The sequence below is a fragment of the Pinus tabuliformis genome, chromosome X, assembly GCF_031772625.1.
Source record: "Pinus tabuliformis cultivar Carrire ecotype Pingquan chromosome X, CPIR1, whole genome shotgun sequence".
NCBI classification, from domain to species: Eukaryota; Viridiplantae; Streptophyta; class Pinopsida; order Pinales; family Pinaceae; genus Pinus; species Pinus tabuliformis.
Window position 1 is genome coordinate 1311077562 of NC_142308.1, and position 17345 is coordinate 1311094906.

General features: G+C 36.3%; 1 protein-coding gene across 8 annotated transcripts in view; it reads right to left on the reverse strand.

Moving 5' to 3' along the window:
* The window catches only part of LOC149144912 (uncharacterized), a 383146-nt gene that overhangs the window by 36530 nt on the left and 329271 nt on the right, over positions 1 to 17345 (reverse strand). For 3 of the 8 annotated variants that reach the window (XR_016264642.1, XM_089448997.1, XM_089448996.1), the window contains exons 6-8: positions 13413 to 13456; positions 13282 to 13318; positions 12775 to 12849 (exon numbers count right to left, since the gene is read on the reverse strand). Coding sequence is in view for 3 of the 8 variants with exons in the window: in XM_089448997.1 (XP_089305123.1) it covers positions 12775 to 12849; positions 13282 to 13318; positions 13413 to 13456 (156 nt within the window). In the remaining 5 variants the exon portion in view is untranslated. Of the gene's footprint in view, positions 1 to 12774; positions 12850 to 13030; positions 13162 to 13281; positions 13319 to 13412; positions 13457 to 17345 lie in introns of those variants that run through there. The other 5 variants (XR_016264644.1, XR_016264646.1, XR_016264643.1 and 2 more) reach the window with 3 other exon arrangements.

Genomic DNA, 17345 nt, shown 5'->3' on the forward strand with positions numbered 1-17345 from the left:
AATCTAAATCTAAAATTTAATTCTAAATAAAAAAATTTCTTTATGCCTTTGATATTGAAACAAAAAAACTAAAACTAAATTAAAAATAAAAATTAAACTAAACTAAACTAAGAGCTAAACCAAATGAAATCAAAATAAAGGCTAACACCTCATCTAAGCTATACATCAACAGAACAAAAGAAACTAAAATCGAAACGTTTAACCTTAAGACCCTAATCGTATCAATGAAGAAAAAAAAGAATCGAAATACTTTGAAATCCTTTTCTTTTTTTTTATTGTGTTTGTTTTTGCAGGTGGTCAACATGAGAAGGCAGAATATGACTACGCAGGTGACTACGTGGTCTGCTGTGGAAGGCTGGAGCAGGCTTAGAAGCTCGATAGGTAGGAAACAGCGTAAATGCGTGCCAGTAAAGGGAAAGAGGGCTACGCTTGCTAACTTCGAGGTTCCTTGCAGGCTCAAAGAAAACTGCATGGGTATGAGCTAAGCGTTGGGAGCTCTAGCATGAGGATGGCCAAAGGAATCAAGGGATTTGATTAGCAGAGAAGTAACGTGGAGCTGGGACAAATACGCAGAGGAAAGAGGGACATGAGGGATATGAGCTATGGGAGGGATAAGACGCTAAGAGAACTGCGTGGAGCTGGACAACACTGCGTGAAGATTAATGGGAGTTTGCTGGCGGGAAAGAAGTGTGGACGGAGGGGCATTTGGCTCGCAGCTGAAAGTGGCAGCGTGAAGGGTGAAGGGAATCATGCAGAGAATAGAGGAGCTGAGGATGCAGATAGAGCTGAAATGGCAGAGGGTATGGCAGCAGCATGCACAACACAACTTGCTTTTTTTTTTTTTTAAATTCAAAATTCTCCTGCGAAAATGAAACCCCAGCAGACAAATGGCTTGGAAAACCTCGAATTTCTTCAGAAAAACCCTGCAAATTCTCCAGTAAATTTTAAATTGCCCTGCATTCAGATTTGTCTAATGAAAACCCCGAAAAATTTTCAATATCTATACCTGCAACCTGCAATGGCAAAAACAGAACACCCAAAAGTAAAATGTGCAAGAAACAAAACCTAAAAACCCTAAAACCAGCTAAATAATTGCAGTAACTATAGCTAAGAGGCTCTAAATAGCCAGATTTGTCAATATGCCATAGAAATATTTTCAGAATTTTAAATTTAATGTGAGGTACTTCAGAAAACCCTTCATGCATTCATAAAAAAGAAAACAAAAAAATAAATTCGAATGATAAGCCCGGGATCAAAACTGGTTGGGCTCTTTCAGAAAACGCAATCCGAGAGTTGGCTGGTTCAGCCGAGAACTTCCCCTAACGCCCGGTAAACTCAAAATTAAAGATATCCTGCACAGCTTAAATCAACATAGAGGGAGAAAACAACAATGAAATTCAGATCAAATGGAGATACCTGCCATTATATTCAGAAATTAGACTATCATTCAAACCCCAGAGATCAGACAAGATACCTGTGCCTAAATCAATCTTCATCAAGCTATCATTAATGGCTGAAAATAAAATTATGCAAAAAAATAAAACATCTTACAGCACTTCCAAAAGAGTAACACCAGCAAGATTTCAACCCCAAAGTCTTTCTTTATTGCACAAAAAGTGACTACAAAAGAGCTTTCTTTAGCACACAACTCTAAGATTGAATGATCTCAAATGACCCCTGACACCCTATTTAAAGGAAAAATTCCCAACAGCTAGTTCGAGTGATCCATGTCAAAATGATCTCGACCATCGATGAGGATCAAGATATCTTTTAATCTCATCTGTCGAAATTTTAAATGCATTTTAATAAATTAAAAATTAAAATTTTGCATTTATCTTCTCAAAGTTTTGACTTATTTTATTATTTTATTTTATTTTTTAATTTTAATTTTTATTATTTTTTACTTTTTTTTTTATTTTTTTTATTATTTATATCTTTTATTATTTTATTATTTTTATTATTTTTAATGGATCCTCGAACTTAGCCTTTGGAAAAATCACCTAGGACCTAGGACTTGTGAGGGGATAAAACATTTTCTAACCATCAAGACACTTTACATCATGACTTTTACAATTTTACATCTCAAGGGGGAAAACCCATTTGACATAGACCCTCATAGACCACCCAGTTCTGCGACACAAATATAATCTAACAGATCAAGCAATTTGTAACAACCTAACCAAATAGTTAGAATTATTCCCAAATTACTTTTATATAGACTCGAAGCACACTAGGATTCCCCCAAGTTTCTAATGACAAAATTCATTCCAGCTTTGGGGTTAAGCTGAAGGAAAACTCTACCGATCATGGATTGGTGAAACGTTCCGGAATGTAGATTATCACTAGAAAATTAGGTTTGCCTAGGCAGTTTACATACATGACTCAGATCTGCTAAGATTATTTACAATTTACACATGCAGACTGGGTTTACAACACAACATGATCGGGTCGACGATGACTGTCGAATGGCACGAACATATTGATCAGGCGCTATCCCTTTTGCGAAGAAAAGGGGGTGTACTGCTATGGGTAGTTGACACGTAGTGGTCAACATCTGGCTCTACTTGGGGACACGTTGCTGCACTATAGGTATGTGAGAATCCAGAATCTGCATCCATGCAACACACAACCAAAAATAAGTAGCGTCCATCCAAAAATCATCATATAACATTAAGCACAAGAAAGATATAAGCTCTTCATTTATTAACTATCTAGTAACATGAAAAGTAAATCTAATCCTAAAACAGAAATGAAATGCTGAAAAAACAAGGAATAGGGTTAGAAATACAGAGGATGGCCCATGGCAACAGAGTTGTTCAATATAGTGTACACTGAGCATTTGTCTGCTTTCAGGCAAATCTGCCGGCTACTTATCGAATGTGCCATGTCCAATTCTGCATATGGTAGGACTTTTTCCTATCCAAAAATCAAGCTGCTCACGACCGTCTGATGCATCAAATCTTCTTCTTGTTCTCTTTCTTTTGTGTTTATTCTTCATGGCAGGTTGTATCACTGATGATGTGGAACATTCTGCTTCAAAACTCTCAGATGAAGTATGTAAGATATGTGTGACATGTCTTTCTTCATCTTGCATTTGATCTTTTATCATTTTTAATTTTATCTGGATCACCTTCAATTAACCACCTTTCAATCGAACCAATGAACTCCTCATAATAAGGTGGAGCTTGTTGCAGCAAATAAGGAGGCTTCTGATCTGTCGATGTTTCTTCGTTTCTTTCATCCTCTAACCGCTGTTGAAATTTATGTACCTATATTGTAATGGCATCTATCTGGCTAAAGTGTTAAACTTTCATAGTACTAATTTCCCTGGCATGGTCAATAACTTATTCTGAAGACATATCTGATTAGCTTCCATGGTCGTCATATTTTCCTCTAAGCCTGATAGCTTGCTTTGAATGAAACTAATTTCCCTGTCATGATTAGTTTTCATGGTCTCAATTTCCTTAGCACGTTGACTTTGTATGTCGGTTACGTGATCAGTGTTTAATTTTCATGATTTCGATCTCCTTATCACGTTTTTTCCAGGTGGGTGCATAAAATTCTCACATCATTGGCGTAATTAGTTTGATTAATCTCCATATTTTTTACCAGCTACATTAGTTCTTGTATAATTTGCTTCTGATTTTCCTTTTCATTGTCGACACTGATTTTACAATTTGTCCCTGCTTTTCCACTATCATGGATTTGATCTGCAATGGTACAGGTGGATGGCACATTCTGATATGAAGAATTGTCTTGAAATCTTTCATCGACAGCTGAACCTTTCATAAGATTACTTTCATTCTGTTGCACAATTTTAGGGGCACAAGGCGAGCTATCTGGATAACCATATCTATCTTTAAAAGCATTGACAATGTCTTGTAAAGAAGTGAAAGAATCTTCAAGACAATTATTAAACCAATTCAAAGCATCACCCTCTAAAGAAAGGACAAAAAGACGCATTTTGACATCTTCATGATTATATTGAGTAAGTCTACAATATATGATTATTATACAAGTAAACTTGTTTAAATGCTTTCTAACAGCGACTGAATCACCATCTAAGAACAAAGGTAATTTAGAAATGGCCACTTCTGGAAAATCATGGAGATCATCAATAAAATGACATGGTTTAAACGAATAATCCATGATGAATAACGAGGGACCAAATGGATGATAGAAAGAGATCTCTGCTCAAGAAAATCAAGAGATGAAAGAAGTGGAGTCGCCACTTGAACAATGAATCTAATTCTAGGATCCAAAAAGCAACAAACAAGCAGATATGAGGGAGGCTTCTTGTTTGGGAAAAATAAATGAAAAGAAATGGAGTCGCCACCCAAACAAGAAACGAACTGAAGAGTAGGTGCTGAAGGAACGATTAAACGATATGACGAAAGATAAGGCGATGAAAAGATCAAATGACGCCAAAGAATGTTGGCCGTTTGACAGGCTAATGAATGGCGGAAAAGATGAGATGATGCCAAAAAATGTTGACTTTGCTAGCTCAAATGAGAGATGAGAAAGAAGAAAGAACGATGAATGTCGAATAAACCAAGGACAGAAAAAACTCTATTCCCAACAACGATGCCAAAAAATGTTGTCGCACAGATTGTCACGACAACGCTCAGACCGAAGGCTGTCACCCTGATCCCCGATCTCTTCGTTTAAGTCGTCTCCCGAAGCTAAGGGAAGTAGACCCTATGGGACAAAGGAAGACCAACTATGGACCAGTTGGGTTAGGAGACACAACAAGGCAATTTAGCACCTAATTGATTTTAGAAATTAATGGACCAGTGCCTTATGGAGTTAATGATTAAATGATTATTTATTAGATGTTGCAGTAATATGAACTTTGTAAAACAATCATTTATCATCAAATAACCCAAGCAATGCAAGATATTCGGTAAACGCACAATGCTTTAACAATGTTCTAGCAATTAAACTTCAAAAAAATTCAAATGCTTTAAATGGCCATAAAATTTAAATGTTGATCAGTTACCACTTTCATATAGCTAACTTTAAATAAATGTTTGAGTGCATTTAACTATAGAGAAATGGAACATAGATACCACAAAAGACACCAAAAATGAAATTCCAATTTTCAGTTAAGCTTTTCCAAAAAAAAATTATTTTTATATTTTTTAAATAAAACAAAACTAGACTAAGCAAAAAACTAAAGTAAATGAAACTTAAAATTATTAACACTAAACTAAACTAAAAAAAAAGAAGGAAATAAACTAAAACTAAAACCTAACTTAAAAATCAAATATTAAACTAATCTAAATCTAAAATTTAATTCTAAATAAAAAAAATTCTTTATGCCTTTTTTAATTTTTATGATTTTTCTTTTGATATTGAAACAAAAAAACCAAAACTAAATTAAAAATAAAAATTAAATTAAACTAAACTAACAGCTAAACCAAATGAAATCAAAATAAAGACTAACACTTCATCTAAGCTATACATCAACAGAACAAAAGAAACTAAAATCGAAACGTTTAACCTTAAGACCCTAATCGTATCAATGAAGAAAAAAAAAGAATCGAAATACTTTGAAATCCCTTTTTTTTTTATTGTGTTTGTTTTTGCAGGTGGTCGACGTGAGAAAGCAGAATATGACTGCGCAGGTGACTGCGTGGTCTGCTGCGGAAGGCTGGATCAGGCTTAGAAGCTTGATAGGTAGGAAACAACGTAAATGCGTGCCAGTAAAGGGAAAGAGGGCTGCGCTTGCTAACTCCGAGGTTTCTTGCAGGCTCGAAGAAAACTGCGTGGGTATGAGTTGAGCGTTGGGAGCTCCAGCATGAGGATGGCCAGCGGAATCAAGGGATTTGCTGAGCAGAGAAGCAACGTAGAGCTGGGACGAATACGCAGAGGAAAGAGGGACGTGAGGGAAATGAGCTGCGGGAGGGATAAGACGCTGAGAGAACTGCGTGGAGCTGGATAGCACTGCGTGAAGGTTGATGGGAGTTCATTGGCGGGAAAGAAGTGTGGACGGAGGGGCGTTTGGCTTGCAGCTGAAAGTGGCAGTGTGAAGGGTGAAGGGAATCATGTAGAGAATAGAGGAGCTGAGGATGTGGATAGAGCTGAAATGGCAGAGGGTATGGCAGCAGCATGCACAGCATAGCTTGCTTTTAAAAAAAAAAATCGAAATTCTCATGCGAAAATGAAGCCCCAACAGACAAATGGCTTGGAAAACCTCGAATTTCTTCAGAAAAACCCTGCAAATTCTCCAGTAAATTTTAAATTGCCCTGCATTCAGATTTGTCTAATGAAAACCCTGAAAATTTTTCAAGATCTGTACCTGCAACCTGCAATGGCAAAAACAGAACACCCAGAAGTAAAATGTGCAAGAAACAAAACCTAAAAACCCTAAAACCAGCTAAATAATTACAGTAATTACAGCTCAGAGGCTCTAAATAGCCAGATTTGTCAATATGCCACAAATATTTTTAGAATTTTAAATTTAATGTGAGCTACTTCAGAAAACCCTTCATGCATTCATAAAAAATAAAAATAAAAAAAATCAAATGATAAGCCCGGGATCAAAACTGGCTGGGCTCTTTCAGAAAACGGAATCCGGGAGTTGGCTGGTTCAGCCGAGAACTTCCCTAACGCCCGGTAAACTCAAAATTAAAGATATCCTGCATAGCTTATTCAACTATTAACATAGAGAAAGAAAACAACAGTGAAATTCATATCAAATGGAGATACCTGCCATTATATTCAGAAATTAAACTATCATTCAAACCCCAGAGATCAAACAAGATACCTGTGCCTAAATCAATCTTCATCAAGCTATCATCAATGGCTGAAAATAAAATTATGTAGAAAAATAAAACATCTTACAACACTTCCAGAAGAGTAACACCAGCAAGATTTCAACCCCAAAGTCTTTCTTTATTGCACAAAAAGTGACTACAATAGAGCTTTCTTTAGCACACGACTCTAAGATCGAATGATCTCAAATGACCCCTGACACCCTATTTAAAGGAAAAATTCCCAACAGCTAGTTCAAGTGATCCATGTCAAAATGATCTTGATCGTCGATGAGGATCAAGATATCTTTTAATCTCATCCGTCAAAATTTTAAATGCATTTTAATAAATTAAAAATTAAAATTTTGCATTTATTTTCTCAAAATTTTGTCTTATTTTATTATTTTATTTTATTTTTTAATTTTAATTTTATTTTTATATTTTTATATATTTTTTTAATTTTTATTATTTTTTTATTATTTTTAATGGATCTTCGAACTTAACCTTTGGAAAAATCACCTAGGACCTAGGACTTATGAGGGGATAAAACATTTTCTAACCCTCAAGACACTTTACATCATGACTTTTACAATTTTACATCTCAAGGGGGAAAACCCATTTGACATAGACCCTCATAGACCACCTAGTTCTGCGACACAAATATAATCTAGCAGATCAAGCAATTTGTAACAACCTAACCAAATAGTTAAAATTATTCCCAAATTACTTTTACATAGACTCGAAGCACACTAGGATTCCCCCAAGTTTCTAATGACAAAATTCATTCCAGCTTTGGGGTTAGGCTAAAGGAAAACTCTGCTGATCATGGATCGGTGAGAAAAAAACCTTTCGGAACGTAGATTATCACTAGAAAATTAGGTTTGCCTAGGCAGTTTACATACAGGACTCAGATCTGCTAAGATTATTTACAATTTACACATGCAGACTGGGTTTACAACATAACATGATCGGGTTGACGATGACTGTTGAATGGCACGGACATATTGATCAAGTGCTATCCCTTTTGCGAAGAAAAGGGGGTGTACTGCTATGGGTAGTTGACACGTAGTGGTCAACAGCCCCCATAGCCTGTTGTTGGGAGACATCTAGAACGGAGTGGGTCGGGATCAGAGTGACAACCCCCGTCCTGAGCGTTGTCGCGGTGCTTGTACAATCCGGGCGACAACACCTCCCTACCTACACAAATCAACATTGTATTGATAACTTAATATCCTACAAGATCCTTTGGATACATCACAAAATTGTTGAATGTACTGATATTCACCTTTAAAGTATTACTTGAATATATATCATTATATGCGATGGATGGACTTAGAATTTGCTGACCAATCAGTGAATCTTAATCTGAGAGGCATACTTTCCTTTTGCAATCAACTTCTATTTGATATCCTGAGGCATCTCGGTCATCAGTAGCAACAATATTGTCAAACTCCAACATCTCAACAAGGGGTCTTCCTTCAACCACAAAAAATCCCTGTCCCTAAGAGAATTCAACAACCATTATTCTCATAAGGTGCAGGCTTGGAATCAGCCACAGATTTCACCGTCATAGGATTCAAACATATCTCCAAGTACAAATGCATCAATACCAATGATCATATATGTGATCAATCTCCACAAATCTAAAAGATGTACAATTAATGTTGGAAGCTTGTTCTATTAATCACTGAAATTCAATAAGGTTTCCATTGTTGTAAACCCTTGAGTTGCAATTCAAGCAAAATAGATGGACCAATATTTAACAGCATCAGTCCAATCTCTTTCAAGTATAGTGCCCTACACAATCAAGGGATTACATCCCACTTGCAAACAAACTTAGTAGGCCTCATGCACAAACAACTTTGCTACCTTTTCCACAAACAAAGGTGTTTCTTTTGAAGCTCCTTGATCCTAGTGAGGTCTCTCAGCCCCCTATAATAGGCCCTGAGGCCTTCTCGGCCCACTACAACATGCCCTTAGGCCTTCTCGGCCCACTGTAATCCAAACTAGCTTTGTTTGCGCCCTAGCCTTAGACTTTGGTGATTATTCTTCCTCCTACAATTAGGGTAGATTTGTAACTAGGGGTGATCTATAACTAGCCCCCTCCATTTCGGATCAACCTTTTATTTTTAACAGAGTTCAGATGAGGATGAGGACTTTTGTCCCAAATTCTAGGACTCCTTCAAGGTTGGTCTTTCACCATAGCTCTAATACCATGTTGATTTTTCAAGGATATCTTAATCCGATAATTACATCTTATGATTTATTGTATTAATCTTTCTTGCATTCACATTCATCATAAAGCAATTACACAAAAGATCTCAATAGTAGAAACAAAATGCCAGTGGGATCATAAAGAGACAGCCAAACAAGAGACACAAGAATTTTACTTGGGGAAAACCCACATGGGGAAAAAGAGAGCAACTATTTCCTTAGAGAAATTATTTAGTTCAACAGAGATACATCTAATTCTTCAAGTGAAAATCACTAGTAACATACCCTAGGCACACTAGGTCAAATTGACCTCTAGACAAGTCAATCTTCTGCCCAAATAATTCGGCCTAGTCTTCTCAGAATTTGGCCTTCTACCTACCTCAAAAATTGGCCTTTTACCTTCCTCAAAATTCGGCCTTTTGCCTTCCTCAAAATTCAGCCTTCTACCTGGATATTCTTAATCTTCTTTGAATGACTTTGATCTGCCCTAGAGGAATCTCGTTCTACTACTTCCCACATGTGAACAAAAAGGAATATAACTAATCCGAATTGCTTTTCAAGTGACGAACTCTAATGGGTATATATATTGATTGGATGACCCCGAAGTGGTGCGTCCAAAGGGTCAAGCCGACTTGATCTTTTGGAGGGCCAACCTAATATTTGGAGGGGCATAAAAATCGAATTTCAAAACTTGAAATTCTCTTTTTTGAAGATGACATAAAGAACATGTCTTATATCTATTATTACACATATTTGAAGGGCTAAAATATTAATTATGAAGACCGACCATAGCTACAAAATTCAATGAATTTGAAGGCAAAAAGGGATCTAAAGTAAACTAAACTCAGGATGGATGGATGCCTAGATAGTTCAAGAATTTTTGGAAAATGGTCATGAGACAATTTGATGGAGTACTATGGGTGTAGCTCAACACATGGTTGTCTAATAATTTAGGTGATATTCGAGGACTTGAGAATTTGCCTTCGGATTTACACCTTTATGAGGTTTATGAGGCAGCTTGATGGGACTAATCTAGTCCAAGAACTACTTTCAAATAAGAAGCTTCTAAAGAATGTTTGGTTCTATTTACTTCTAATATTTTGTTTTCAATCAGTTGATGTTTGCTTTCAATAAGTTCTATTTTTGATAGTATAAGCCTTGAGAAATGCTATAAGAAGATAAGTCTTACCTCTGTAAAAAGTCACCTTAGTGGTGTAGGCTAAAATATAGGCTTTTAGGTTATTATTGTCTTTAGGGTTTTGGACAAGTATCCCATTTTTTGAACAATTATTACATCTCCCAAATGCTATATAAGGAGAACCTCTTTGCCATACACACTCAAGCATTTTTCATAACATCATATTGTGTATTGCGTGTATCTTCCTTTATGCTCAATTATGTGAATAACCCTAACCAGGGTTTCAACATTTAGTGATCTAGCTCATTTAGTAATAAAAGGGTAACCAAAAACAAGATTGGTTTCCAAGAATAGAAAATTTTTAAAAATAGGAAGTCCAAAAATAATAGCTTCAAAAATCAAAGAATACACTTTTAGAAAACCATCAGATAGCTACTCAAATTATATTCAGTTGCTAAAAATTTTGAGTTTCTAAGAATAGAAACTTTCTCAAAATCAGAAAGTACCCTTTTGAAACACTCACCCTCCCATGCAAACTCAAGTGTTGCATATAAAATGCATGTATGCAACTAGTGTCGTAGGAAGTCCCATCCCCCCAAATCAGAAGCCAGAATTGTGAATCATGTTGATCAGTGGGGGAACCGCAAACAAAACCATGCTTCACTTGGAAAATCACAGTTCCTGGACCCGTGGAAACCATAATATCTCTCTTTGCGATTTTGCAAGCCAAACTGCAGTTCCAACACAGTTTCATTCGCGGTTCCACAGGCCAAACCATAGTTTTGACATGGTTCCGCTATGCTTCCAACGCAGTTCCAGAAAGCATTCACACAATTCCGTGGGGCACCTTTTTTTTTGGAAATTTGGAACCACTATGTGAGGAATCGTGCTTCCCAAACACTCCCAAGGTGCTCCCATCATGCTCCCCAAATGCTTCCTAGATGCTCCCTAATGTTAATGTTAAATTCTTAAAGTAACATTACCATGAAATGACTCAAGATGTTTGAGAGTGGTTCCAAGTTCCAACCTCATCGGACTTCATACGACGAAAATATAATTTCATATCCCATTCAAAATTCAGCAAACTTAACAGCTTTTAGGATTTCAGGATCAATGGGATTGTGGCATCTCATTATATTAGATAACGTGTGAGGGTATGTGATTGGCATTTAATCAAGAGCACCAAGCCTTATATGTACCCCAATGTTGGTGGGATTGATTGTTGGGCTCCTTTGTCATGGCCTTAGCAAAAATATACCCCTCAAACAACTCAAAATCATCGATCAAGCATGTTAGGCTTTTTCTACCATATTTAAGGCTTGGATTAAGTGGTTTGATCAAAATTGGGCAATGATGACTAATATCTCTAGAGAATTGAGCTAGAGGCAGAGACTATACAAGAAGAGAAGAATCTAGATTATAGATGGCTGATGCTTGGATAATTAATCATTAATGTACTATGGATGCCATTTCTATTTTGATTTGTGTACAGTATGCTTGCTTTGATATATTCTGCAACTAATTTGGAATTCTGGATATATATATATATATATATATATATATAGTAGATGCTTCTGATGCTTTGCTTCCAAAAAATGCACCTGCTTCATCCCCACTTTGTACAACATTGTATGGGACGCTCGATAAAATTAGATTTGAAATCTAAATTGAAATCTCATGCAGAGGCACTAAACATAGTGCCCCCCATGTCAATTTGAGGATCTCTGTAAATAGAACTCAATTTAAACCTGAACTTTGGAACCAAGTTCCAACAGATGTATTCACAAACATGCTGAAGCTTAGCATTGGATATGCCTAGGGAAAATTCAATGTTAGCGGGCAGCATAACCCTTGTTGGATGACCAGTCTCACCTTATGTAGCTTTTATCTTTTTATATAAATACATATATTCTCTCGTAAACAATGAAAGCATCTAGGATAGGACAAAGGAAAGAAAACTCTGCATATTTATGGAGGTGCGAAAAAATTAGACGATATTTCATATTTTACTTATATTAAAATGGAAAAAGTCAATTTTTAAACAAACAAATGGTTTGACAATGTTCTTGAACATATTAGCAAATTAAAGTTGTTCTCTGCAAGGCAGCCTTATCTGTGTTGTTCCTTTATTTCTATAGAGGGTATCACTTGACTCAAGTCTCAAATTTAAGGCCAACTAATCTTGATGGTAGAGGAATAACCAATTATCATGGAATGATAGCCAGTAAAATCACCAAATGTTACATGAATCAAAATCTAGATGGATAATTGACACATTAATTGCAAGCTTTGAAAGTATAACTAGGACCAGCTATTTTATTTGGCCCAATATTGCATCTTTTCTTTGGCCTCTCAAGACAACGTCACAGCATAGATAAAAAATTAAAATTCTTCATATATCTTGGTATTCATTGTAAGGCAGTTCTATATAGAGAGTCAATTGACAACACAAGTGAGCCCCCATGTCTACTTCCATTCATATATTTCTAGCTTTTCAAGTTTCCCTCTAACATCCACTTGAGATTCATACTCCAATTCTTCTAAACCATCAAACAAAGGAAAAATATATAGGAAGAAAATCATTAGCATGCCGTAATTTAAGCTAGACTTTTCAATATCTTAGATAACGAAAATATTTCTAAGGACGGACCATGGTTGCAATATTACCAGATGAAGAACACGACACCAATGATGGCTGAAAAAAGGATTGCAACTCCATTTGCAAAAGAGAACTTGATGAAGCTACAATACACATAAAATCATATAATTAGTAATTACATGACATAGGACAGCTGACTACCATATCAATGCTCCAAATGTTTATATGTATTAAATGGATATGATTTTCTATACTATTCTAGTAATTACAATATGATGCATATATAATATTAACGATACTAATCATTCCATATATTGCACATACCAACACCCCTAACCTTGTTACTTATTGCAAATCAATGCATTTGAAATAATATATACGTGCTTCTTCCTCTGAATGACACCTGAAATTCTATTTGTCTCTAATAGTCAGATTGCTAGGATGTCCAACCCACACTGCCATATGCAAGAATAACAAAAGCTAATCATGCAAATAAAATGAAGCATGATAAGAAGAAATGAATGACATTATGAAAAATTAAGTGAATTAAACCCCAAAAAGGCTGTAGTACTAACCCCATTGTACAGAGCAATGCCAGAAAAGAACCGATACCTGTCAATCAAGCATATGAGTAAGAGACATAAACCACAGTTGCATATAAAGTAGAGCTTCTGGAATTATGGAAATATTTGGAAGACAAACATACCCCAAAAGAAAAGAGAAAAGGCTTTCTCCCAATCATTCTCACACCTGAAAATTTTAGAAATGATGTTATTCATAAACTTTAAGAACTTTGGAATTTAACGCTACAGTTGAAGAAGTGATTATGTGAATTGAATACAATGCAGCAATGCAAATTCTCCAAGTTTTGCAATAAGAAATTACTTGTATAAAAAGGACCGATATGTGCTGGAAAATAAAAATATTTGATTCCAACTTTCAAGAGGCAAAAGTATTCAGAATTTGTTAATAGTATAAAATTTTCAGTTCCTAAAGTTCAAGGATTGTTAGTACTAGTATTTATAAAGGCATTATAATGCATGTTAATTAAAAAACTAAGGCAAAAACAAAGTCTTGCTCAAACGCAAAAACGTGGTATCATCTGAAAATCCAAATTCGATATCATCATCATTAATATCACAGGTGCAATCCACATTTCCAGTTAATAATTCACATGCATTCCCATTTAGACCATTTACCAAGGTGCACTCAATTTCAATGCAATTATACTCCAAAGTTGACTGCTATGTTAGCAGTTTATATGTGTACAGACCTATGTTGTTGGGAAAGAGCAAAATGGGAGGCAGGAGTGCAAAGCACCAATTTTCAAAAGCTTCAGTGTAATGTCCCTTTTCGAGGAGGAGACTCAATGAATGGTGACAGATGGATTGCTCGGGGACAAGTAAAGAGACTCCAGTAATTTAATTATTTGATGTCATTTCTAAAGTGATATTAAGTAACTACATTAAAAAAAAGACTTTATTAATTAAGAAATAAAACCTTATAAAGTCACTTTAATAAAAAAAGGGGGAAAATGACACCCATGGTATTAAGGTGACCCATGATAATCGCCCATGTTATTCTGATTACTTATTACATTAAGGAAGACTGGAGCTCCTTGGATATGTTGATTTGGATTTTGCTTTTGTTAATTGATTTGAGAGCTCATGGAGCTTGAAGTTTGGGTGCAAACCTGTGTGGAGAGTAGTTTTCGATGGTGCGAGATCCACCTTAGCTGATCCAGCCATATTGGTTTCGGTGTTGCAATGATACACCCTAGCTAGTCATCAAGTACGGATTGTGAAAATTTGATTATTGTTGCAATTACTGGTCATTATTCTCCTATATTTTCAGATTATTTGTCAGCTGTAATTAACTTGCGGCAAATGTTGAATAAAACACAACTGCAACTTCACTGAAAAATAAAAAACCAGAGGGACTGAGAAAATTATGCACACACACAAATAATGGACACCAATATTTTTGGATAAATGTCCCAAGGAAAATTCCGAAGGGAAAACCAGTTCAACAGATGAGGGTTTTATTATTATTATTAATCTTCAACAACTTAAGAGTACATAAATCTGCTTGGTTGACACTGGCAAAGCTCCGAAAAATTTTCTCCGCTACAATTGGAAAATCGATCTGGAAACACTAAGTTTCCTCTACAAAAACAAACTCTGCCTACTCCAACAACTTGCACTCTCTACCTGCAATTCGTACGAGATCCTACAACTCGCACTGGCAACTAAAAATGCTTTCGGAAATTCGTTCCAGTGAGTAAACTGCCTCCCTTTGTCCTATGAAGCTACCCGCACCTCCTCTGGCAATTCTTCCGCCAATTGGAAATGGAATTTACTGCTCCAACATTTCGCATTGGGTAAACTGTCTATTCACACTTTATTGATGATACATTCTCAATGGCATATAAAAGCGGATAATCTACAACACAGTGCTCAAAAATAGATCTCGGTACTATAAGGTGATGATCATAGCAAGTGACCTCGATACTCTATAATTCTACTCGATGTTGCATGCTACATGTCCACTTGTGTGATAGCAATACAGTGCCATCTTAAGTATGTCAACAATTTGTTAATCATAAGGATCAGATGTATAAGTCGAAGTATCTTGAAGGCAAGCTTCCTATCATTACATCAAGGATCTCATCCGTAGGAAGCATCAATACATCTGCTTCAACCACTTTCAACATGATCAAGGTGAAGATTTCATCTTCACATGACAAGTATTTTTCATTCTTTAATCAATTTTGGTTAAATGACTTCGTTTTGCGAGGAAATCAATAAGTTGGTTGGGTAACCGAAGGTCCTTGCATGAAATAAGGAGGAATGTCATAGTCCTCGTAGATAAGTGATGTCATGAAACATATTAATGAAAAAGCTCTCCTCTGAATTCATGAGAAGGAACTCTTGTAACGACCCATCCTTAAATACTCATATTATATGCCCTGTATAAATATATATTAATAAATAAATAAAAATGATATTTATAAAAAAGAATAAAAAAAAAAATCAAGTACTAATATCAAAAATTAATTAACCTAAAAATTCTAAAGTTTATATTAAAAGAAACAAACATACATAAAGTGATAAGGTACACACTCAATATTATAAAGTTATATGGTGAAAGGCTAAAGTTGATAAACCTGAATACTCCCCATAATCACCTGTACAGGAGGATGACTCATGCTGGAGGAAGCTGTCACCACGGGAGGAAGCGGTGGAGTCGCTGGTGTGCAGGGCGGCCACCGCTTAGCCCAGGCTATAAAACCGCAGAGATGAGGCTGAGAACAAGGGGGAAAAACCGAGAGTGGAGGGCAGAGCAGAGAATCAGGAGTACAAACTAGAGGGATAAGATTTACCAGTGGAAGAGCTTTAATCGGTCTGAGGTTCTAGGCACGGGGGCAGTGAGCTTCTGCGAGAAGCTTACTGGATTGAGCAGCCATCTGCTCAGTCTGGCTGGGAGGAATTGGTCTCCTGGAAATTGGATCAAAATAGCCACAACATCATCAACGACACCAGTTCAACAGTTCAGTAGCAGAATCAGCAGCAATTAGCAGAAGGTAAGTACAAACTTAAAATTCTTCATGCTTACTGTATTTCTGTTCTGGTTATTACCGTATATAAGTTTATAGGGTACTACACATGGTATCAGAGCCTATCGTTCAAACCCTTCGGGACCTCACAGGCCCTACACAACTAGAATTTCGTATAAACGTCTGTCTGAGCGTCTGTCCGACGGCTAGAATTTCGTATAAACATCTGTCTGAGCGTATAAACGGCTGTCTGAGCGTCTGTCTGACGGCTACAGCGGAGCTAACCCCAGCGGAGGTATCCGTCAAACTATAATAAAGCCCAGTCCGCGGTGATGGGATTGAGTGTTAAAAAAAAAAATTTGCTTCCTCAGAAGCCGTATCAGAACCCGTATCATTTCGTTGAAATCGTGACGTCTATAACCTACAATGACCCAATAATAAATCGAAATTGTTGTGTAATTCTATTAATCCTTAATCAATTCAATTAGTTAAAAGGATAATGTTTCTAACCACGCAGATGCCAAAGCCCCTGGTGTCATCAAACCGAAAATTCCAGAACAAAGACATTTTGTACATCATACTATCTTCATAGGGATTTGGCCTCGATCAGCGGTTCGAGAACCCTTTCCTCGCGGTGGGGGTTGGCCTAATATTCTCGAGGATTCGCTTTTTTTTCTCTGAAGAGCTTGGGATTTGGCGTCGACAGCAGGGTTCGAACCTGCGTAGGCGTAGCCCAACAGACCGATTCATATTAAAATATGATTCAAAACTTTTAAGACCGATATTGATTAAAAGTGATCTACGATAAATTCGCATATAACTAATAGATAAATCTGTGCTCAATACCACCATGATGATATGTGGTTAGACTCATGGTTGTAATTTTGTACATTTTTGGCTATCCTCTGCTGTTATCGGGTTTTACTTTTGGGAATTTTGTGATGTTCATTCTCGTAGTCTTGGTCGTAAATGGGTACTACAGTGATAGTGCTATAGGAAATTTCTTGACTTACTCTCAGTCCATTTAAAAATAAACGATTTTCTGTTACAACTGAGATTTCAAATTTAAAAGAACTATGTAGA